Genomic DNA, 23,992 nt, shown 5'->3' with positions numbered 1-23,992 from the left:
TGGTGCATATTTTCTTATCATGATACTCCACATTTACTATTTGGGTGAGGGAGGAATCTAAAAAGTATGTGCTATATAGGTAAGCCTTAGCAAGAGAAGGATAGTAAAAAAAATAACAATAATTAGGGACCTCCCTAGCGGTCCAGTGGTTAAGACACCATGCTTCCACTGCAGGGAGCGCAGGTTCGATCCCTGGTCGGGGAACTAAGATACTTCATGCCACGTGGTGTGGCAAAAATAATAATAATTTTTTTAAAAAAACTCTTTCTAAAAATAATATTCATCTTAGATTGAAGGGCCAAAGATTCAAAATTAGCAGACAATGGCAAGACCAGAAAAGGGAAGGTAAGAGAACATTGCTATGCTGAAAAGCTAAATCATTTTAATTTTACTTAAAAGTAAATCTTTAAAAAAAAAAAAAAAAAAGTAAATCTTTAAACTAGAATCTAGAATATTTAAATTCTAGGGACTTCCCTGGTGGTCCAGTGGTTAAGACTCCGCGCTTCCACTACAGGGGGCGCAGGTTCAATCCCTGGTCGGGGAACTAAGATCCCGTGCGCCGCATGGCATGGCAAAAAAAAGAAAATATTTAAATTCTAAAACAAAGTGAAAAAGCAAAAACATTGTTTTAAACACAAGGAAAAAAAGTTTAAAACACTCCAAAAGACACAAAAACTTTTAAAAATAACTGATTCTTGTTTACCAAGTAGCTCACTAGATCCTCCACTAAATAGCATTAACAACAGTTTACTAAACTGAATTACCAAAAAGGTCCTCTTTCAAAAAAGTTGACTCATGGTCCTCAAAAACAACAAAAATTACTCTTTTTTTACATGAGAAAAGACGCATACCACTTTTCTTCACAAGACTTCTGATTTTGCTACAGCCACTAATTTCTAATTAGCGCATATCTTTTTAAGATTGGACCAAAAATGAAGAATTTTAAAATAATTTTTATTCCAATTCTAAAATTTACCATTTTCTTCTCCTGTTGTTTTTCGTTTATCTTCGGGTGAAACATGGACTAGCTGCAGAATGAGAGGTCTCCGGGTGACAATACCAGTGCCTCTGGGAAGCAGGTCCCTCCCCACTAGGCTTTCTAGCACTGAGCTCTTTCCACTGCTCTGAAAACGGAATACACAAGAGCAAAATGAGTTTCTTAACAGATTTTTTTGTAACTCAGTAAGACTATGCTATATAATTACTTTAAAAAAATTATTGCAAAGTCTTTTAAAATGAAAGTTTAGTTATATTTTCTATTATATGATGTTTATTTCTTTAAAATAAAATAGTACAAAAAGAGAAAATATATACCCTAGTGCAAAATCAATTAGTTATGTGGTAACAATATCTATGATTATTTCATGGGATATATAAAAATTTATAACTCAAAAAAAAAGAGAGAGAAAATATAAAAGCCCCAATTCCCCATAATTTTCCTACCTTTTCTGATACTCTCAACCATATAATATTAGGTAATTTCAAAACCTATATAATATTGGTATACATAAAATTATGTCCAGAATATGTAGATATTTTACATTAAATGGGATAGTAGTACTATGTGTATTTTTCTCTAACCCACTTTTATTTTTAATATAACAATCAGGGATATCATTCCATATCAATATATTTACTTCTGTGCTTAATAGTTAAATAGTATTCTGTATGTAAAACCAAACCCCAACTGATGGACATTTAAATGGTCCTTGCCACTATTAACAATGCTGCAATGAACATACTTCGTACATATAACCTTACTCACTTATCCTATGACCTCATTAGATTTACTTAGTTCATTAAATAAAACTGCTGTGATTAAAGAGCATACAGATTTTATGCATTCAGATACTACCAGACTGCACACTACAAGATGGGAGGCACCAAGCTATGCTTCATGTTCAATCTGCTGCATCCCCATCAGCATTGGGCATTACCACTTTTTTGAATCTTGGCTACTTTTTCTTGATAAACACTGACAGTTCATTTAAATTTGCATTTCTTTATTATTCAGTCTAGTATCACTTTGTTTAAGGGCCTTTTGTATTTCTCCTTCAGTGATTTGCTTGTTCAAATGCTGGTATATTATGCGTCTTATTAGTTTATAAAGATCTTTATCCATATAAGTATTTATTTTTTGTTGTTTTGAATATTTTCCCCCAACTTTTTATTTTGAAACTTTCAAAGCCACAAGAGTTGGAAGAATATTAACAGTGAATACCCATATACCTTAACAAAAGTACCATATACCTTAAATAATTATTAGTATTTTGACACATTTGCTTTATGTCTCTTCTTACACACACACATATTTTCTTTTCTTTTGCTGTCCCTTTTGAGAGTTGGTTAGTATGTAATGACATTTCATCCCTAAATATAGTGGCATATCTCTAAGAATAAGGGCATTCTACTATGTAACCACACTACAATGATCACACTGAGGAAATTTAACATAGACACAATACTAATAAACAGTATGTAATCAAATAATATATAAACTTGTCTCTATTATGCATTTTTATATTATACATAAATGTTTACAAATTTGCTATTTTTTTCAACTTTGTAATTCATATTTTTCTGTAACAGAATATGTTTTCCTTACTGTATTTTTTCTTAGTCAAAACTAGTATATCTTCTAATTTCATACTTTCTACAAAAGCAAAAACCCTAAACTCATCTACTGTATCAGAAAGGGTCTACAGGAAACAGATGGCCCATTCAAGCTAGAATAATTTAAGGAGAGTTTAGATACAAGTGGACTATTTACAAAGTTTTGGAAGAGGGGGATCACAAGGGATAGTGCAATAACGTGGGCTGGTAATGACAGAGCAGCTCTTATTCACTCACAAGCTCCAAAAGATGGATGAGAACTTTCAGAGAGCCAGCCTAAGGCACCTACACATAGGAAGTAAGCCAGGGGAATAAATACCCAGACTTTAGTCTCCTCCTTTCTCTAAGTCCTGCCAAGGCTCCCCATTTCCAAACCGAATAGGCAGAGGACATAGGGCCCCATTCCTGTTGTCCAGAAAGGTCCCCTATGATGGAGAAAAGTAATGTTGAGTGGATAAGGAGGGTCAAATTTAAGGTTATGTGGCACATCCGGTTTTGCTAGGTTTCGGAGTCCAGGTTTACCCCTCTCATAAGTAAAATGGATACTTCCCCCATTTCGTTTCTGTACCCTAAAATAATTTAAACAACACGGAAGGGGGACCTTCAAGATGGTGGAGGAGTAAGACATAGAGATCAGCTTCCTCCCCACAAATACATCAAAAATACATATACATGTGGAACAACTCCTATACAACACCTACTGAATGCTGGCAGAAGACCTCAGACTCCCCAAAAGGCAAGAAAATCCCCACGTAACTGGCCATGTAGCTGACAGGGTCTTGGTGCCCCAGCCTGGTGTCAGGCCTGAGCCTCCGAGGTGGGAGACCGAGTTCAGGACATTGGACCAACAGAGACCACCCAGCCCCGTGTAATATCAATCTGTGAGAGCTCTCCCAGAGATCTCTGTCTCAAAGCAAAGACCCAGCTCCACCCAACGGCCAGCAAGCTCCAATGCTGGACACCCCATGACAAACAACTAGCAAGGCGAGAACACAACCCCACCCATTAGCACAGAGGCTGCCTAAAATCATACTAAGTTCACAGACACCCCAAAACACACCACCAGACACGGCCCTGCCCACCAGAAAGACAAGATCCAGACCCACCCACCAGAACACAGGCAACAGTCCCCTCCACCAGGAAGCCTACACAACCCACTGAACCAACCTCACCCACTGGGGGCAGACACCAAAAACAATGGGAACTATGAACCTGCAGCCTACGATAAGGAGACCACAAACACAGTAAGCTAAGCAAAATGAGAAGACAGAGAAACACAGAGCAGATGAAGGAGCAAGGTAAAAACCCACCAGACCAAACAAAGGAAGAGGAAGTAGGCACTCTACCTAAAAATGAATTCAGAGAATGATGGTAAATATATCCAAAATCTTGGAAATAGAATAGAGAAAATAAAAGAAACGTTTAACAAGGACCTAGAAGAACTAAAGAGCAAACAAACAATGATGAACAACACAATAAATGGAATTGAAAATTCTCTAGAAGTAATCAATAGCAGAATAACTGAGGCAGAAGAACAGATAAGTGACCAGGAAAATTAAACAGTGGAAATAACTACCTCAGAGCAGAACAAAAAAAAAAGAATGAAAAGAATCAAGGACAGTCTCAGAGACCTCTGGGACATCATTAAACGCACCAACATTCAAATTATAGGGGTCCCAGAAGAAGAAGAGAAAAAGAAAGGGTCTGAGAAAATATTTAAAGAGATTTTAGTTGAAAACTTCCCTAACATGGGAAAGGAAATAGTCAATCAAGTTCAGGAAGCAGAGAGAGTCCCATACAGGATAAATCCCAGGAGAAACACACCAAGACACATATTAATCAAACTATCAAAAATTAGATACAAAGAAAAAATATTAAAAGCAGCAAGGGAAAAGCAACAAATAACATACAAGGGAATCCCCATAAGGTTAACAGCTGATCTTTCAGCAGATACTCTGCAAGCCAGAAGGGAGCGGCAGGACATATTTAAAGTGATGAAAGGGAAAAACCTACAACCAAGATTACTCCACCCAGCAAGGATCTCGTTGAGATTCGACGGAGAAATTAAAAACCTTACAAACAAGCAAAAGTTAAGAGAATTCAGCACCACCAAACCAGCTTTACAACAAATGCTAAAGGAACTTCTCTAAGTGGGAAACACAAGAAAAGGAAAAGACCTACAATTACAAACCCAAAACAATTAAGAAAATGGTAATAGGAACATACATATTGATAATTACTTTTAATGTAAATGGATTAAATGCTCCAACCGAAAGACACAGATTGGCTAAATAGATACAAAAACAAGACCTGTATATATGCTGTCTACAAGAGACCCACTTCAGACCTAGGGACATATACAGACTGAAAGTGAGGGGATGGAAAAAGATATTTCATGCAAATGGAAATCAAAAGAAAGCTGGAGGGGGCTTCCCTGGTGGCGCAGTGGTTGGGAGTTTGCCTGCCAATGCAGGGGATACGGGTTCGGGCCCTGGTCTGGGAAGATCCCACATGCCGTGGAGCGACTAGGCCCGTGAGCCACAACTACAGAGCCTGCACATCTGGAGCCTGTGCTCCGCAACAAGAGAGGTCGCGACAGTGAGAGGCCTGCGCACCGCGATGAAGAGTAGCCCACACTTGCCGCAACCAGAGAAAGCCCTCGCACAGAAACGAAGATCCAACACAGCCAAAAATAAATATAAAGAAAGAAAGAAATTGACACTTTACTTTAAAAAAAAAAAAAAGCTGGAGTAGCAATTCTCATATCAGACAAAATACACTTTAAAATAAAGACTATTGGGCTTCCCTGGTGGTGCAGTGGTTGAGAATCTGCCTGCCAATGCAGGGGACACGGGTTCGACCCCTGGTCCAGGAAGATCTCACATGGGGCGGAGCGGCTGGGCCCGTGAGCCACAGTTACTGAGCCTGCGCATCTGGAGCCTGTACTCCGTAACAGGAGAGGCCACGATAGTGAGAGGCCCACGCACCGCGATGAAGAGTGGCCCCTGCTTGCCACGACTGGAAAAAGCCCTCGCACAGAAACGAAGACCCAACACAGCCATAAATAAAAATAAATAAATAAATAAATAAATAAATAAAATAAAATAAAATAAAGACTATTACAAGAGACAAAGAAGGACACTACATAATAATCAAGGGATCAATCCAAAAAGAAGATATAACAACTGTAAATATTTATGCACCCGACATAGGAGCACCTCAATACATAAGGCAAATGTTAACAGCCACAAAACGGGAAATCGACAGTAACACAATCATAGTAGGGGCCTTTAACACCCCACTTTCACCAATGGACAGATCAACCAAAATGAAAATAAATAAGGGAACACAAGCTTTAAATGACACATTAAACAAGATGAATTTAATTGATATTTATAAGACATTCCATCCAAAACCAACAGAATACACTTTCTTCTCAAGTGCTCATGGAACATTCTCCAGACTAGATCATATCTTGGGTCACAAATGAAGCCTTGGTAAATTTAAGAAAAATGAAATCATATCAAGTGTCTTTTCCAACAACAACGCTATGAGACTATATATCAATTACAGGAAAAAAACTTTAAAAAAACCAAACACATGGAGGCTAAACAATACACTACTTAATAACCAAGAGAGCACTGAAGAAAGAAAACAGGAAACCAAAAAATACCTAGAAACAAATGACAACGAAAACACGATGATCCAAAACCTATGGGATGCAGAAAAAGCAGTTCTAAGTGGGAAGTTTATAGCAATACAATCCTATCTCAAGAAACAAGAAAAATCTCAAATAAACCACCTAATCTTACACCTAAAGCAATTAGAGAAAGAAGAACAAAAAAACCCAAAGTTAGCAGAAGGAAAGAAATCATAAAGATCAGATCAGAAATTAATGAAAAACAAATGAAGGAAACAATAGCAAAGATCAATAAAACTAAAAGCTGGTTCTTCGAGAAGATAAACAAAATTGATCAACCATTAGCAACACTCATCAAGAAGAAAAGGGAGAAGATTCAAATCAACAGAATTAGAAATGAAAATGGAAAAGTAACAAGAGACACTACAGAAATACAAAGGATCATGAGAGATTACTACAAGCAACTATATGCCAATAAAATGGACAACCTGGAAGTAATGGACAAATTCTTAGAAAAGCACAACCTTCCGAGACTGAACCAGGAATAAATAGAAAATATAAACAGACCAATCACAAGCACTGAAATTGAAACTGAGATTAAAAATCTCCCAACAGGGCTTCCCTGGTGGCGCAGTGGGTGAGAATCTGCCTGTTAATGCAGGGGACACGGGTTCGAGCCCTGGTCTGGGAAGATCCCACATGCCGTGGAGCAACTGGGCCCGTGAGCCACAACTACTGAGCCTGTGCATCTGGAGCCTGTGCCCCGCAATGGGAGGGGCCACGATAGTGAAAGGCCCGTGCACCGCGATGAAGAGCAGCCCCCACACCGCGATGAAGAGTGGTCCCCACTTGCCGCAACTAGAGAAAGCCCTCGCACAAAATGAAGACCCAACACAGCCAAAAATAAATAAATAAATAAATAAATAAAGTAGCTATTAATAAAAAAAAAAAAATCTCCCAACAAACAGAAGCCCAGGACCTGATGGCTTCACAGGTGAATTCTATCAAACATTTCGAGAAGAACTAACACCTATCCTTCTCAAACTCTTCCAAAAAATTGCGGAGCAAGGAACACTCCCAAACTCATTCTATCAGGTATCAGGATGAGGCCACCATCACCCTGATACCAAAACCAGACAAAGATGTCACAAAAAAAGAACAGTACAGGCCAGTATCACTGATGAACACGGAGGCAAACATCCTCAACAAAACACTAGCAAACAGAATCCAACAGCACATTAAAAGAATCACACACCATGATCAAGTGGGGTTTATCCCAGGAATGCAAGGATTCTTCAATATACGCAAATCAATCAATGCAATACACCATATTAACAAATTGAAGGATAAAAACCATATGATAATCTCAATAGATGCAGAAAAACCTTTCAAAAAAATTCAGCACCCATTTATGATAAAAACTCTCCAGAAAGTAGGCATACAGGGAAACTACCTCAACATAATAAAGGCCATATATGACAAACCCACAGCCAACATCATCCTCAGTGGTGAAAACCTGAAACCATTTCCTCTAAGATCAGGAATAAGAGACGGTTGCCCACTCTCACCACTATGATTCAACATAGTTTTGGAAGTTTTAGCCACTGCAATCAGAGAAGAAAAAGAAATAAAAAGAATCCAAATCAGAAAAGAAGAAGTAAAACTGTCACTGTTTGCAGATGACATCATACTTATACATAGAGAATCCTAAAGATGTCACCAGAAAACTACTAGAGCTAATCAATGAATTTGGTAAAGTAGCAGGATACAAAATTAATGCACAGAAATCTCTTGCATTCCTATACACTAACAATGAAAAATCTGAAAAAGAAATTAAGGAAATACTACCATTTACCATTGCAACAAAAAGAATAAAATACATAGGAATAAACCTACTAAGGAGACAAAAGACCTGTATGCAGAAAAGTATAACACACTGATGAAAGAAATTAAAGACGATACAAACAGATGGAGAGATATACCATGTTTTTGGATTGGAAAAATCAACATTGTAAAAATGACTATACTACCCAAAGCAATCTACAGATTCAATGCATTCCCCATCTAACTACGAATGGCATTTTTCACAGAACTAGAACAAAAAATTTCACAATTTGTATGGAAACACAAAAGACCCCGAATAGCCAAAGCAATCTTGAGAAAGAAAAACGGAGCTGGAGGAATCAGGCTCCCTGACTTCAGACTATACTACAAAGCTACAGTAATCAAGACAGTATGGTACTGGCACAAAAACAGAAATACAGATCAATGAACAGGATAGAAAGCCCAGAGTTAAACCCATGCACATATGGTCATCTTATCTTTGATAAAGGAGGCAAGAATATACAATGGAGAAAAGACAGCCTCTTCAATAAGTGGTGCTGGGAAAACTGGACAGCTACATGTAAAAGAATGAAATTAGAACACTTCCTAACACCATACACAAAAATAAACTCAAAATGGATTAAAGACCTAAATGTAAGGCCAGACACTTAGAGGAAACTCTAAGAGGAAAACATAGGCAGGACACTCTATGACATAAATCACAGCAAGATCCTTTTTGACCCACCTCCTAGAGAAATGGAAATAAAAACTAAACTAAACAAATGGGACCTAATGAAACTTAACAGCTTTTGCACAGCAAAAGAAACCATAAACAGGACAAAACGATGACCCTCACAAGGGCAGAAAATATTTGCAAATGAAGCAACTGACAAAGGATTAATCTCCAAAATATACAAGCAGCTCATGCAGCTCAATATAAAAAAAAAAAAAAACCCAATCCAAAAATGGGCAGAGGAGCTAAACAGACATTTCTCCAAAGAAGATATACAGATTGCCAAAAACACATGAAAGGATGCTCAACATCACTAATCATTAGAGAAATGCAAATCAAAACTAGAATGAGGTATCACCTCACACCAGTCAGAATGGCTGTCATCAAAAAATCTACAAACAATAAATGCTGAAGAGGGTGTGGAGAAAAGGGAGCCCTCTTGCACTGTTGGTGGGAATGTAAATTGATACAGTCACTATAGAGAACAGTATGGAGGCTCCTTAAAAAACTAAAAATAGAACTACCATATGACCCAGCAATCTCACTACTGGGAATATACCCTGAGAAAACCATAATTCAAAAAGAGACATGTACCACAGTGTTCACTGCAGCACTGTTTACAATAGCCAGGACATGAGAGCAACCAAAGTGTCCATCAACAGATGAATGGATAAAGAAAATGTGGCACATATATGCAATGGAATATTACTCAGCCATAAAAAGAAACAAAATTGAGTTATTTGTAGTGAGGTGGATGGACTTAAGAGTCTGTCATACAGAGTGAAGTAAGTCAGAAAGAGAAAAACAAGTACCGTATGCTAACACATATATATGGAGTCTAGAAAAAAAAAATGGTTCTGAAGAACCTAGGGTCAGGGTAGGAATAAAGACGCAGACATAGAGAATGGACTTGAGGGCACAGGGAGGGGGAAGGGTAAGCTGGAACGAAGTGAGAGAGTGGCACTGACATAGCTAGTGGGAAGCAGCCGCATAGCACAGGGAGATCAGCTCTGTGCTTTGTGACCTCCTAGAGGGGTGGGATAGGGAGGGTAGGAGGGAGACGCAAGAGGGAGGAGATATGGGGTATATGTATATGTATAGCTGATTCACTTAGTTATAAAGCAGAAACTAACACACCGTTGTAAAGCAATTATACTCCAATAAAGATGTTAAAAAATAAATAAAAATAAAAAAGAGACCTGTACCACAATGTTCGTTGCAGCACTATTTACAATACCCAGGACATGGAAGCAACCTAAGTGTCTATCGACAGATGAAGGGATATAGAAGATGTGGTACATATATACAATGGAATATTACTCAGCCATAAAAAGAAATGAAATTGTTATTTGTAGTGAGGTGGATGGACCTAGAGTCTGTCATACAGAGTGAAGTAAGTCAGAAAGAGAAAAATACTGTATGCTAATAAACATATATGGAATCTAAAAAAAACAGGGTTCTGATGAACCTAGGGGCAAGACAGGAATAAAGATGCAGACGTAGAGAATGGACTTGAGTACACAGGGAGGGGGAGGGGTAAGCTGGGACGAAGTGAGAGAGTAGCACTGACATATATACACTACCAAATGTAAAATAGATAGCTAGTGAGAAGCAGCTGCATCGCACAGGGAGATCAGCTAGGTGTTTTGTGACCACCTAGAGGGGTGGGATAGGGAGGGTGGGAGGGAGACGCAAGAGGGCGGGGATATGGGGATATATGTATACATATAGCTGATTCACTTTGTTATACAGCAGAAACTAATGCAACATTGTAAAGCAATTATATTCCAATAAAGATGTTAAAAAAAAAACCCGGAAATTTCCTGTTCTTTATGTGTTTGATTAAAAATCTATCCACAAAAGTCAAGTAATTCTCCTGGATTTTCAAATTTATAAGTATAACTACTTATAATATTCTTAGAAATTGTTCACTTTTCTTATTTCTAGTATTTTATCTTTTTCCCCCCATTTAAAAAAAAATTTTTTTTTAATTGGGGTATAGTTGCTTTAAAATGTTGTGCTAGCTCCTGCTGCACAGCAAAGTGAACCAGCCATATGTATACACATATCCCCTCCTTTTTGGATTTCCTTCCCATTTAGGTCACCACAGAGCACTGAGTAGAGTTCCCCATGCTATACACCAGGTCCTCATTAGTTATTTTATACCTAGGTGTATATATATGTCAATCCCAATCTCCCAAGTCATCCCACCCACCCCTCCCTTTTCCCCCTGGTGTCCACACGTTTGTTCTCTACATCTATGTCTCTATTTCGGCTTTGCAAATAGGTTCATCTGCACCACTTTTATAGATTCCACATATATGCATTAATATATGATATTTGTTTTTCTCTTTCTGGCTTACTTCAACCTATATGACAGTCTCTAGGTCCTCTAATATTTTATCTTTATGTTCTTTTTTCAGACCAGATTTCGCAATTGACTATTATATTGATTTTATTGGTCAAATCTGTATTTTATTTTATTATTTTTTTTATATAAAGTAGATACTACTTTGTCTACTTCTTTTCTTCCTTTTTTTTTTTTAAACTTTGGGTTTATTTATTTATTTATTTATGGCTGTGTTGGGTCTTCGTTTCTGCACGAGGGCTTTCTCTAGTTGTGGCAAGTGGGGGCCACTCTTCATCGTGGTGCACAGGCCTCTCATTATCGCGGCCTCTCTTGTTGCGGAACACAGGCTCCAGACGCGCAGGCTCAGTAATTGTGGCTCACGGGCCTAGTTGCTCTGCGGCATGTGGGATCTTCCCGGACCAGGGCTCGAACCCATGTCCCCTGCATTGGCAGGCAGATTCTCAACCACTGCGCCACCAGGGAAGCCCTAATCTGTATTTTATTGATTTCATTTTGTAATTATTTATTTTTAATACTGTTAATTTCTTCTTGCTGGATTTGTTTTCTGGGGAAGAGGGTTATTTGGCCCATCCACCCTACACACACACATACATCTCTCAATAGGAGTCATCTCTATCTTCATTCTTCTATACTGAGAATCTTGGTTCTCAAGGACACAGTTTGTGGCCGAATTAAAAGAAAACACTCATTTGCTTTTTATTTCACATTACACAGTCTCCAAATCATAATACCAATACTACCACCACCAATATGATTATTGAAGATAGTTTTTAAAATATTTTGCACATGATTCCTCTATTCTCCTTCTCATCTGTTTACAGACCATACTTCCTCCTTTTTTTAACCCTCACTAAGTCTTGGTTCTACAAGTATGTGTATAGTACTAACTGTCAGTCCTTATATTAATGTCTCTCTAGTCATTTTGATTCTCTTCCTGAAGATTCCTCAGGAAGAGCCAATGGGAACAATATTCTTCAGTTCTAGGACACTGATAACAGTCTGTGACTTTTATACTTGAAAATCAGTTTGGTTATATGTAAAATATTGGGCTCAAGCTTTCTTGAGTATCTTAAATATGGAATTCCATAATAAATTGTGTCTTTTCTCATAAATTCTCTCATAATAAGAATAGATCTTCTCTCATAAATTTTTACTGTTGAAAAATATAATAATCTGATTTTCCTTCCCTGATTTTGCTTAGAAGCCTGAAGAATTTTTATTTTTCCTTTAAAGTTCAATAATTTTACTAGACTGTGTCTTAGTGTTGGTCTTGCTGTGTCAGTGTTCTCAGGCATGTGCTAAGCTCTTTCAAAATGGAGTTCCAAGTCTGTTTTTAATTCAGTTAAATTGTAAGTTTTAGTATCTGGTCTGCTCCCTTGCCATCATTTTTTTCTTCTTTGGGGATTCCTATTATACATATGTTGGATCTCCCCTGCCTGTTTTCAATATGTCAATTTCTATCAAATTCTTTTTACAGCTCCTTTTTAATCCCGTCTTTAAAAATGTCTTCCTCCTTTTCAACATCTTTCTCTTTCAAAGGTATTATCTGTTATGTTTATATGCCCTGGTGTTTTCCTTCTAATTTGTCATTTCTAAAATAAATTTTCTTTCAATTCTAATATTTCACAAAGTTCTACCACCTAGCATTTAAAAATTTTTTTTCTTATGCAAACTTTTTTTTTTTAGAAATGCCTTATTCTGATTATAATGTCTTTTGTCTTAATATCTAATGGTTTTCATCTGTTCTGTGGACGTCTTTCTGGTGTGCTTTCATTGTCTATAGGAATGCTATTTGGAGTCCCATTTTTCTTCAGATACTTTGTAAACTTTTGACAACAATCATTTCATATTGTTGATATTTAAATGAAGTTCATTTTCCTGAAGTTTCAGAAGGAGTTTTGGCCTAGAATAGCTATTCTAACTTCACTCTAAAACTCTCTCGTTTTTGTACAGTGTTTGAAAATAAAGTTCTTTGTTTTCTGAGATATCTTGATTCTGTTCCTCTCCACCACTTTTATCTGGACCTTCTCTTTTCTTTGTATTCTTCAGGGGATGCTTAATTGTATTGTCAGTTCCTTCTCAAGTGCAGATTGGTCCTGGAAGGCAGCTTTGGTTGGTTTTAGAAGTTTCAAGGTCCTCCAGTCCCTTAAGGCTTTATAAAAGACCTCTTTCACTCACCCATTATCAGTGTGTGCAAAACCCCTCCCAGTTTCAGCTGGCCCTCCAGGCTTTCCAGTGATTGCCTTTTGGCTATTTTTCAATTCTCACATTCATTTGAAGTTCCACTGCTTTCTTCTTCTTCCTTCATAGACAATAATACACAGGTCTTGGAGCTGTTAGTGGTCTATCCCCAAACTACTGGTGTTTGAGCATTTGTAGAGAGAAACATGCTCAACTAATTTTCTTGTAAATGTTGTTCATGGATTTTGGGTTTTCCTATTTTATTTGTTCTGTTTTTATGGGAAAGTCAAACAGGGATTAGGAAACTATTCTACCACTGCTGTCATCTTCCCAGAATCCCCAATACAGAAATTTAACCCACTTTGAAATACTTAGACTAATGTTTAGTTTTATATGTTTTTTAATATTATTCAGTCATAAAAAGGAATAAAGTACTGATACATGCTATAATATGGATGAACCGCAGAAACATTATACTAAGTGAAAGAAGTCAGTCACAAAAGACCACATACTATTTGACCCTGTTTACATGAAATGTCCAGAACAAGCAAGAAAGTAGATTAAGTGGCTGCCTAACATTGGGGGCAGAGGAGAGCAGGGAGTGACTGCTAATGGATACAAGCTTTCCTTTTGCGATGATACAATATATAATTAGATTATGGTGATGGTTGCACAACTCTATGGACATTCTAAAAAACATTTAACTATACATTTCACAAATTCCAAAACAATTATAAACAAATGTTAAAAATCATGACTTTATACATTAGAGAACATAAGAATACTTTCATGACTTTGAGATAGAAAGTACAAACTAGAGAAGAAAAGATTGTTAATTCAACTACAGTAAAATTAAAATTTATTTTACTCATACAAAATAATTGGGGGAAAATATTTCTTTTTTTTTAAATTTTTTAATTTATTTTTTGGCTGCATTGGGTCTTCCTTGCTGTGCACGGGCTTTCTCTCTAGTTGCGGTGAGCAGGGGCTACTCTTCGTTGTGGTGCACGGGCTTCTCATTGCAGTGGCGTCTCTTGTTGTGGAGCATGGGCTCTAGAGTGTGCAGGCTTCAGTAGATGCAGCACGTGGGCTCAGTAGTTGTGGCTCATGGGCTCTAGAGCGCAGGCTCAGTAGTTGTGGTGCATGGGCTTAGTTGCTCCGCGGCATGTGGGATCTTCCCAGACCAGGGTTCAAACCCGTGTCCCCTGCATTGGCAGGTGGATTCCCAACCACTGCACCACCAGGGAAGCCCCGATAATTGGGGGAAAATATTTCTGACTCATGTAACTGACAAAGAATTAGCAACCAAAATGTAAAAGTGACTCCTACAAATCATCAAGAAAAAGATGAATACTATAATAGAATATCATTTACAGAGATATGAACAGAAACTCACAACAGAACCACAAAGAGCCAAGAAATAAGTTGCTCCAACTTATTAGTAATCGGGGAACTGCAATAAAAATGACAATGAAATACCACAAATTTAAAATGTGACAATACAAAGTATAGGTATAAACAAATAAACAAACTCCACTCTGTACATGGGAATGTAAATGGTTACAAACATTCTGAGGAGCAAGTAGGAATATCAAGTAAAAATGAAAATACATATACCCTACAGTCTAGTAATTCCACTACTTGATACTTTAGAGAAATTCTCAAACGTGTACAATGAAGCATTCATAGGAATGTTTCCAGCACTGTTGTTTAGTAAAACTGCTATAGCAAACAAGGGCAAACACTCAAATGTTTCTCAAGGAGAGGAGAAATTTTGATATATTCATATACTAGATTACAGCAGTATAAATGAGCAAACTAGGAATATATATATGTATGTATGGGTAAATCTCACATGTATGATTGTGTAAAAATAACACTGAAGAGGAATATATACTATTTGACATCACTTACTTCAGGTAAGTGTAAAACATGTGAAACAATATATATTACTTATGTTATCTACATATGTACTATATGTAAAATGAAATGCATAGGCGTGATAAACACTAAATTCAGGAAATTGGTTATGTCTCTGTGGGAAGAAGGAAATTTCATCTAGATAGTTAATATTTTTTTTCTTAAACTAGGAAGTAGATTAAATGGTATCCTAATATTATCCTTTGTACCTTTTCGATGTTTTCAATATTTCAAAATAATTTTTAATGCCTCAAATGTGGTACGGGATTTCATATTGATGAGGTATTTAAAGAAGCTCCATTTCCACCACCCTCCCATACCCTAAGCAGACACTTGGTATAGCCACACACAGCTTGGATATAGGTTACAGACTAGTCCCTTTGTCCACCCTGGCCTTCTGTACAAGTGATCTATACTAGCTTAAGTGTCCAACTCTGCTAGAAAGTTCAAAGTACTATATTCAAGCTACAACAGAGATCTGGAAGCAATTCAGGTAATATTTCAATTTTATTTCACAATATCTTGGATGGGAAATGAAGGGATTTTTTAAAAAAAATTTTTCTGTTCTCTCTTGTTCAGTATGTTTCACTGCATTTAAATAATGGTTATAGTATAGATGGATACAGAATTTTATAATCACAATTAATTCCCCTAGAACTCTAAATTTTAAATATTTCTCCATGGCATCTAACATTTACTGTTGCAGATTGAAAGTCTGATGCCAGTCTGATTCTCTTTCCCTTTTAGGAAATCTTTCTTTCCTCCTTCCTTCTATTTTGACACTTGGAGCATTCTGGGGTTTTGTAAAAGTTTGGATTTCAGAAATTTACCCAGGGTATGTCAATCCTTTCAATATTTGTGCCCAGCAATTGAAATCTGAAGATGTGGGGGACTTCGGCTTACTGTTTGATTATTCTTTGTCCATCCAAGTGTTCTTTCTCAATCAACTATGACAAGGATTTTGGCTCTCTTAGCTCTTACCATCAAGTCTCTCATCTCTAATAAATTTCATAACATACGGTTTTGATTTGTCTTTTAATAGAATTCCTCAAGTTGTTTTTTCTATTTCATAAATTAGGCTTTCAACAATGTCAGTGTGACTGTTGTTCCCCATCACCCCCACCCACTATGCTGTTTTGTTCTTCCTTCTTAAATATGTCACAAAAAATACTTTTTAAATTTCTCTCCTAAATTCTGTATTAACCTCATTTTGTTACTGTGATTATCTACCTTAGTCTCCTCCTTTATGGCTACTGATTTTCAGTTAGTTGTACGCTTTTATGTATCTACATATAGGTTTTTTTAAGACGGGTTATTGTGGACTGAACTGCATCTCTCCAAAATTCGTATGATGAAGCTCTAACCCCCTTAGAAGGTGTACCTCATACCTCAATATGTGACCATATTTGGAGACAATCTTCAAATAGGTGATTAAGTTAAAACAAGGTGATTAGGGCGGGCCCTAATCCAATCTGACTGGTGTCCTTACTAAAAAAGAAAATTTTGGGACAACAGAGAGACATTAGGGATGTGACACAGAGATGAAAGAGCATGTGAGGACACAGAGAGAAAGCAGCCATCTGCAAGCCAAGGAGAGAGGCCTCAAAAGAAACCAAACCTGCATCTTGATATTGGACTTCTAGTCTCCAGAACTGTAAGAAAATAAATTTCTGTTGCTTCTGTGCACATGTTGTTTATGTGCCACCCAGTCTTGTGTGGTATTTTGTTATGGCAGCCCTAGCAAACTAACAAACATGGGTTACAAACTTAACTGCCCCCACAAACAAAGCAGATAACCTGAATGGGTAAATCAACTCAGACTTCAGTCAAAATGACATCAGATTGTATTCTTCTGACATTCTGTTTGCGTATTAAAAATATAAGATCTCACATCTCACAAAATAAAAGAATGTCTCTCAGGAATAGTAAAAATATAAGAATATTTCCCAGATAGTCTTTAACTTTCCCCTTTTCATAGAAACATGGAAACATGTTAACATTTCATTGCCCTCTTCAAACTATAAAAAAGAGCAACACATATATTATGATAAGGAAGGAAGGCTAACTAAATACAGCCTGACCCATCTAAAGCAGGCATTTTTCAAATCCATTGTAAATGTGGGTGTAGTGTTATCAGATTTTCTGATTTTTTTAAAGGAAAAACCAGAAACCTGGCCCTTTCCATTAAATCCACCAATTTTTAAACATTGGCAACTCTTCCTTTTTTTTTTTTAAACATATTGTGTGTATCAGTTCCAATCAAGATGGCAACATAGGAGGATCCTGAACTCACCTCCTACCATGGACACACAGAATTTACAGCTAGAAATGGAACAATTCCCTCTGAAAGAAACTAAAATATTAGCTGAGCAACTCATACATATCAGGCAAATGACAAAAAACCATATCAAAACAGGCTGGAGAGGCTAAGACACAATCTCACCATAAACCTCAACCCACGTGTAGTGACCCACAATTGCGAGGGAACTCACAACACCTGCAAGACTTGGAGAGGTGGCTGTTTATTCTAACGCATACAAACCAACACAGACAGTCAAGGAAAATAAAGAAACAGAGGAATATATTCCAAACAAAAGAACAAGGTAAAAGTTCAGGAAAAAACTTTAATGAAAGGGAGATAATATATCTGATAAAGTTCAAATTAACAGTCATAAAAATGCTAAACAAGCTCAAAAAAGTGAATGAACAAAGAGAGACTTTCAACAGAAAGAAAATACAAGAAAGTACCAAACAGAGGTTCAACAGCAGACTACACGAAGCAAAGGGTCAGTGAACTTGAAGAGAGGGCACTGGAACTCATCTAATCAGCAGTAAAAAGACAGTTTAAGGGACTTATAGGACAACATCAAGTGGACCAACATTCACATTATAGGAGTTTCAGAAGAAGAAAAAGAGAAAGGGGTAGAAAACTTATTTGAAGAAATAACGGCTGAAAATGTCCCTAACCCAGGGAAAGTAACATTCAGATCCAGGAAGTTCAGAGAGTTCCAAAAAAGATGAACCCAAAGAGACCCACACCATTTATAATTAAAATGTCAAAAGTTAAAGACAAGGAGAGAGTTTTAAAAGCAACAGCAGAAAAACAACTTGTTATGTATAAGGAAAATCCCCCATAAAATCATCAGCAGATTTTTGGATAGAAACATTGCAGTCCAGAAGGGAATGACTGGCATGACATATTCAAAGTGCTGAAAGAAAAAAAACTGCCAACCAAGAAATCTCTACCCAGAAAAGTTGTCCTTCACTATGGAAGGAGAGATAAGAGTTTTCCAGACAAGCAAAAGCTTGTCATCACCACTAGACTAGCCATACAGGAAATGTTAAAGGGATTCCTTTAAGCTGAAATGAAAGACAGCTAATTAGTAACAGGGAAACATTAAACTATAAACTTCACTAGTAAAGATAAATATGTAGGGCTTCCCTGGTGGCACAGTGGTTGAGAATCTGCCTGCCAATGAAGGGGACACGGGTTCGAGCCCTGGTCTGGGAAGATCCCACATGCCGTGGAGCAACTGGGCCCGTGAGCCACAATTACTGAGCCTGCGCGTCTGGAGCCTGTGCTCTGCAACAAGAGAGGCCGCGATAGTGAGAGGCCCGCACACCGCGATGAAGAGTGGCCCCCACTTGCTGCAACTAGAGAAAGCCCTCGCACAGAAACGAAGACCCAACACAGCCAAAAATAAATAAATAAATAAATAAATAAATAAGATAAATATGTAGTAAAATTCAGAATAATCTAACATAAAGATGGTAGGTTAATCACTTATAAATCTAGTATGAAGAGTAAAAGACAAAAGTAGTAAAAATAATTATAACTGCAGTACTTGTTAATAGATACATAAGATTAGAAAGATGAAAGTTAAAACATCAAAAACATAAAATGTGCAAGGTAGGGGAGTAAAATGTAGAGCTTTAGAATGCACTGTACTGATGTTATCAACTTAAAATAAACTGTTATAAATAAAGGCTGGTTTAAGTAAGCCTCATGGTAACCATGAACCAAAAACCTATAGTAGAAATGTAAAAGATAAAGAAAAGGAATCTAAAAATACCACTACAGAAAATCATCAAATCACAAAGAAAAAGAATAAGAGGAGAAAAAAACAAAGGAGTTACACAACAGCCAGAAAAAAATTAACAAAGTGGCAATAAGCATTTACATACCTATCAAAAATTACTTCAACTGTAAATGGGCTAAATTCTCCAAATAAAAGATATAGAGTACCCTGAAAGGATTAAAAAAAAAAAAAAAAACAAGAGCCAACTCTACACAGCCTACAAGAGACTCACTTCAAATGTAAGGAAACACACACACTGAAAGTGAAAGGATGGAAAAAGATATTCCCATTCAAATGGAAACCAAAGAAAGCTGGGGTGGCCATACTTACATCAGACAAAATAGACTTTAAAACAAAGACTACATTAAGAGAAAAAAAGGAATTATATAATGATAAAGGGGTCAATCTAACAAGAGGATATAACATTTGTAAATATTTGTGCACGCAATATAGGAGCACAAAATATATAAAGCAAATATTAACAGGCATGCAGGGTGAAGTACACAGCAATACAATAAGAGTAGGGAACCTTCATAGATCATACAGATAGAAAATCAATCAACATTGGCCTTAAATGACATGTTAGACCAGATGGACTATACATATACAGAACATTCCACCCAAAAGCAACAGAGTACACATTCTTCTCAAGCACACATGGAACATTCTTCAGGATACATCACATGTTAGGCCACAGGACAAGTCTTAATAAATTTAAGAAAACTGAAATCGTATAAAGCACCTTTTCCAACCATCATGGTATGAAATTAGAAATCAATTATAAGAAGAAAACTGGAAAATTCATGGGACTAAACAGTATGCTACTGAACAACCAATGGATGAAAGAAGAAGTCAAAACAGAAATCAAAAAATATCTTGAGACAAATGAAAATAGAAAAACCACATACCAGAACTTATGGAATGCAGCAAAAGTAGTTTTTAGAGGGAAGTTCACAGCAATAAATGTCTACATGTAGAAACAAGAAAGATCTCAAATAAAGAAACTAACTTTACACCTCTAGGAACTATTAAAAAACAAACAAAGCAAGCCCAAAGTTAGTAGTAAAGGAAGGATATATCAAAGATCAGATCAGATAATAATGAGATAGAGACTAAAAAAAAACAAACAATTAGAAAAGATCACTGAAACTAAGAGCTGGTTCTTTAAAATGATAAAATGGACATACATTTAGCTAGACTCACCAAGGAAAACAGAGGACTCAAATAAATAAAATGAGAAATGAAAGAGAGGTCACAACAGATACCACAAAACTACAAAAGATCATGAGAAACTAGCATGAAAAATTATACACCAAAAAGTTGGACAAAATAGACAAATTCCTATCATACAACCTACCAAGGCTGATTCATGAAGAAAAAGAAAATCTAAACATACCAATTACTAGCAAGGAGACTGAATCAGTAATTAAAACCACCCAACAAACAACAGTCTAGGAGCAGACAACTTCACCGGTGAATCCAAACACTCAAAGAAGAATTAACACCACTCCTTCCCAAACTCTTCCAAAAAAGAAGAGGAGGGAACAATTCCAAACTCATTTTACAAGGCCAGCATTACCCTGATACCAAAACCAGACAAGGACACGACAAGAAAAGAAAATTACAGGCCGATATCCCTCACGAACATAGGTGCAAAAATCCTCAACAAAATTATAGCAAACTGAATTCAACAATACATTAAAAGGATCACACACCATGATCGAGTGGGATTTATTCCAGGTATGCAAGGATGACTCAACATCTGCAAATGAATGTTATACATCACATTAACAAAATGAAGGGGACTTCCCTGGCGGCACACTGGTTAAGAATCCACCTGCCAATGCAGGGGACACGGGTTCGATCCCTTGTCCAGGAAGATACCACATGCCGCGGAGCAACTAAGCCTGTGCACCACAACTACTGAGCCTGTGCTCTAGAGTCCGTGAGCCACAACTACTGAGCCCACATGCCACAACAACTGAAGCCCATGCGCCTAGAGACTGTGCTCGTCAACAAAAAAAGCCACTGCAATGAGAAGCCCATGCACCTCAATGAAGAGTAGCCCCCGCTCGCCTCAACTAGAGAAAGCCCGCGTGCAGCAGTGAAGACCCAACGCAGCCAAAAAAAACAAACAAACAAAATGAAGGATACAAATCAGATGATTATCTTAATAGATGCAGGAAATTCATTTGACAAAATTCAACATCCATTCATGATAAAAAAAAAAAACTCTCAACAAAGTGAGTAAAAGAGGGAACATACCTCAACATGATAAAGGCCACATATGACAAGCCCACAACTACTCAATGGTGAAAAGCTGAAAGCTTTTCCTCTAAGATTAGAAAAAAGACAAGGGTGCCCACTCCTGCCACTTCTATTCAACATAATATTGGAAGTTCTAGCCAGAGCATTAGGTAAGAAAAAGAAAAGGCATCTAAGTCAGAAAGGAAAAGTAAAACTGTTACTATTTGCCAATAACATGATATTATGTGTAGAAAACCCTAAAGACTCCACAAAAAAACTGTTAGAACTAATCAACGAATTCAGTAAAGTTGTAGGATACAAAATCAATATGCAAAAGTAGGTTGTGTTTCTATACTGTAATAACAAACTATCAGAAAGAGAAATTAAGAAAATGATCCCATTTAGATTGCATCAAAAGAATAAAATACCTAAGAATAAATTTAACCAAGAAGGTTAACCAAGACCTGTACACTGAAAACTATAGAATACTGATGAAAGAAATTGAAGACACAAATAAATGGAAAGGTATTCTGTGCTCATGGATTGAAAGAATCAAGATTGTTAAAATGTCCATACTAACCAAAGCAATCTACAAATTCAATACAATGCCTATCAAAATTCCAATGGCATTTTTCAAAGAAACAGAGCAAATAATCCTAAAATTTGTATGGAACCACATAAATAAATAAATAGTCAAAGCAACCGTGAGAACAAAGAACAAAGCTAGAGGCATCATGCTTCCTGATTTCAAACTGTTAAAAAGCTATAATAATCTGGGAGTTCCCTGGTGGCCTAGTGGTTAGGATTCTGGGCTTTCACTGCCATGGCCCGGGTTCAATCCCTGGTCAGGCAATTGAGAACCCACAAGCCACGTGGCACGGCCAAGAAAAAACAAGCTAATAGTATGGTACTGGCATAAAAACAGACACATAGACCAATGGAACAGAGAGCTCAGAAATAAACCTACGCATATAGGGACAATTAATTTACAACAAAGAGGTCAAGAATATAAAATGGGGAAAGGACAGTCTCTTCAATAAATGGTGTTGGGAAACTGGACAACCCACATGCAAAAGCATGATCTGGACCACTATCTTACACTATACCAAAAAAAAAAAAAAAAAAAAAGTCAGCTGAAAATGCGTTAAAAACTTGAATATAAGCCCCGAAAATATAAAACTCCTAGAAGACAAAAACATAGGTTGTAAGCTCCTTGACACTGGTTTGGGTGATGATTTTTTGGATTTGACACCAAATCAAAGCTAACTAAAGTAAAAATAAACAAGGGGGAGTACATCAAACTAAAAAGCTTCTGCACTGCAAAGAAAACCATCAACAAAGTGAAAAAGCAACCGATGGAATGGGAAAAAATATTTTCAAACCACTTATCCAATAAGGGGCTAACATACAAAATATACAAAGAACTCAGACAACTCAATAGCAAAAAACAAAAAACAACACACACACACACACACAAATAACCTGATTTAAAAATGAACTTAAGGGAATTCCCTGGTGGTCCAGTGGTTAGAACTCCCGGCTTTCACTGCCGAGGGCCCAGGTTTGATCCCTGGTCGGGGAACTTAAGATCCCACAAGCTGCACGGCCAAAATAAATAAATAAATAAAAATTAAAATAAAAATGAACTTAGGACCCAAGTAGCCATTTTTCCAAAGAAGACATACAAATGGCCAACAGGTACATGAAAAGATGCTCAACATCACTAATCACCCGGGAAATGCAAATCAAGGCCACAATGAGATATCACCTCACACCTGTTATAATGGCTATTACTAAAAAGACAAGAAATAAGTGTTGTTGAGGATGTGGAGGAAAGGAAACCCTCATACACTGTTGGTGGGAATGTATATTGGTGCAGCCCCTATAAAAAACAGTATGGAGGTTCCTCTAAAAATTAAAAATAGAGCTACCATATGATCCAGCAATTCCACATCTGGGTATTTATTTGAAGGAAACAAAAACACTAAATTGAAAAGATATATGCATCCCTATGTTCACTGCAGCATTATTTCAAAAAGCCAAGAAATGGAAATAACCTAAAAGTCCACCAGTGGATGAATAAAGTAAATGTGGTGTGTACATCACGCACACACACACACACACACACACACACACACACACACACACACACAGGAATATCATTTAGCCATAAAAAAAGAAGGAAATCCTGCTATGTGCAACAACATAAATGGACCTTGCTAAGTAAAATAAGTCAGACAGAGAAAAGCAAATACCGCATGATCTCATTTATACGTGGAATCTAAAACAAAAACAAAACAAACAAACAGCAAAAAAAACAAACTCATAAATACAGAGAACAGACTGGTGGTTGCCAGAGGTGGGGGGTGGGTGAAATGGGTAAA

The 23,992-nt window shown here is 37.0% G+C and overlaps 1 protein-coding gene across 8 annotated transcripts in view; it reads right to left on the bottom strand.

Moving 5' to 3' along the window:
- The window catches only part of DNM1L (dynamin 1 like), a 65,597-nt gene that overhangs the window by 32,525 nt on the left and 9,080 nt on the right, over nt 1-23,992 (bottom strand). For all 8 annotated transcript variants that reach the window (XM_036865051.1, XM_036865048.1, XM_036865052.1 and 5 more), the window contains exon 2: nt 977-1,124. In XM_036865051.1, coding sequence (XP_036720946.1) covers nt 977-1,124 — 148 coding nt within the window. The remainder of the gene's footprint in view (nt 1-976; nt 1,125-23,992) is intronic.

This window comes from Balaenoptera musculus, chromosome 10 (assembly GCF_009873245.2).
Source record: "Balaenoptera musculus isolate JJ_BM4_2016_0621 chromosome 10, mBalMus1.pri.v3, whole genome shotgun sequence".
Lineage (NCBI taxonomy): Eukaryota > Metazoa > Chordata > Mammalia > Artiodactyla > Balaenopteridae > Balaenoptera > Balaenoptera musculus.
This window is presented reverse-complemented; position numbering and strand designations above follow the sequence as displayed.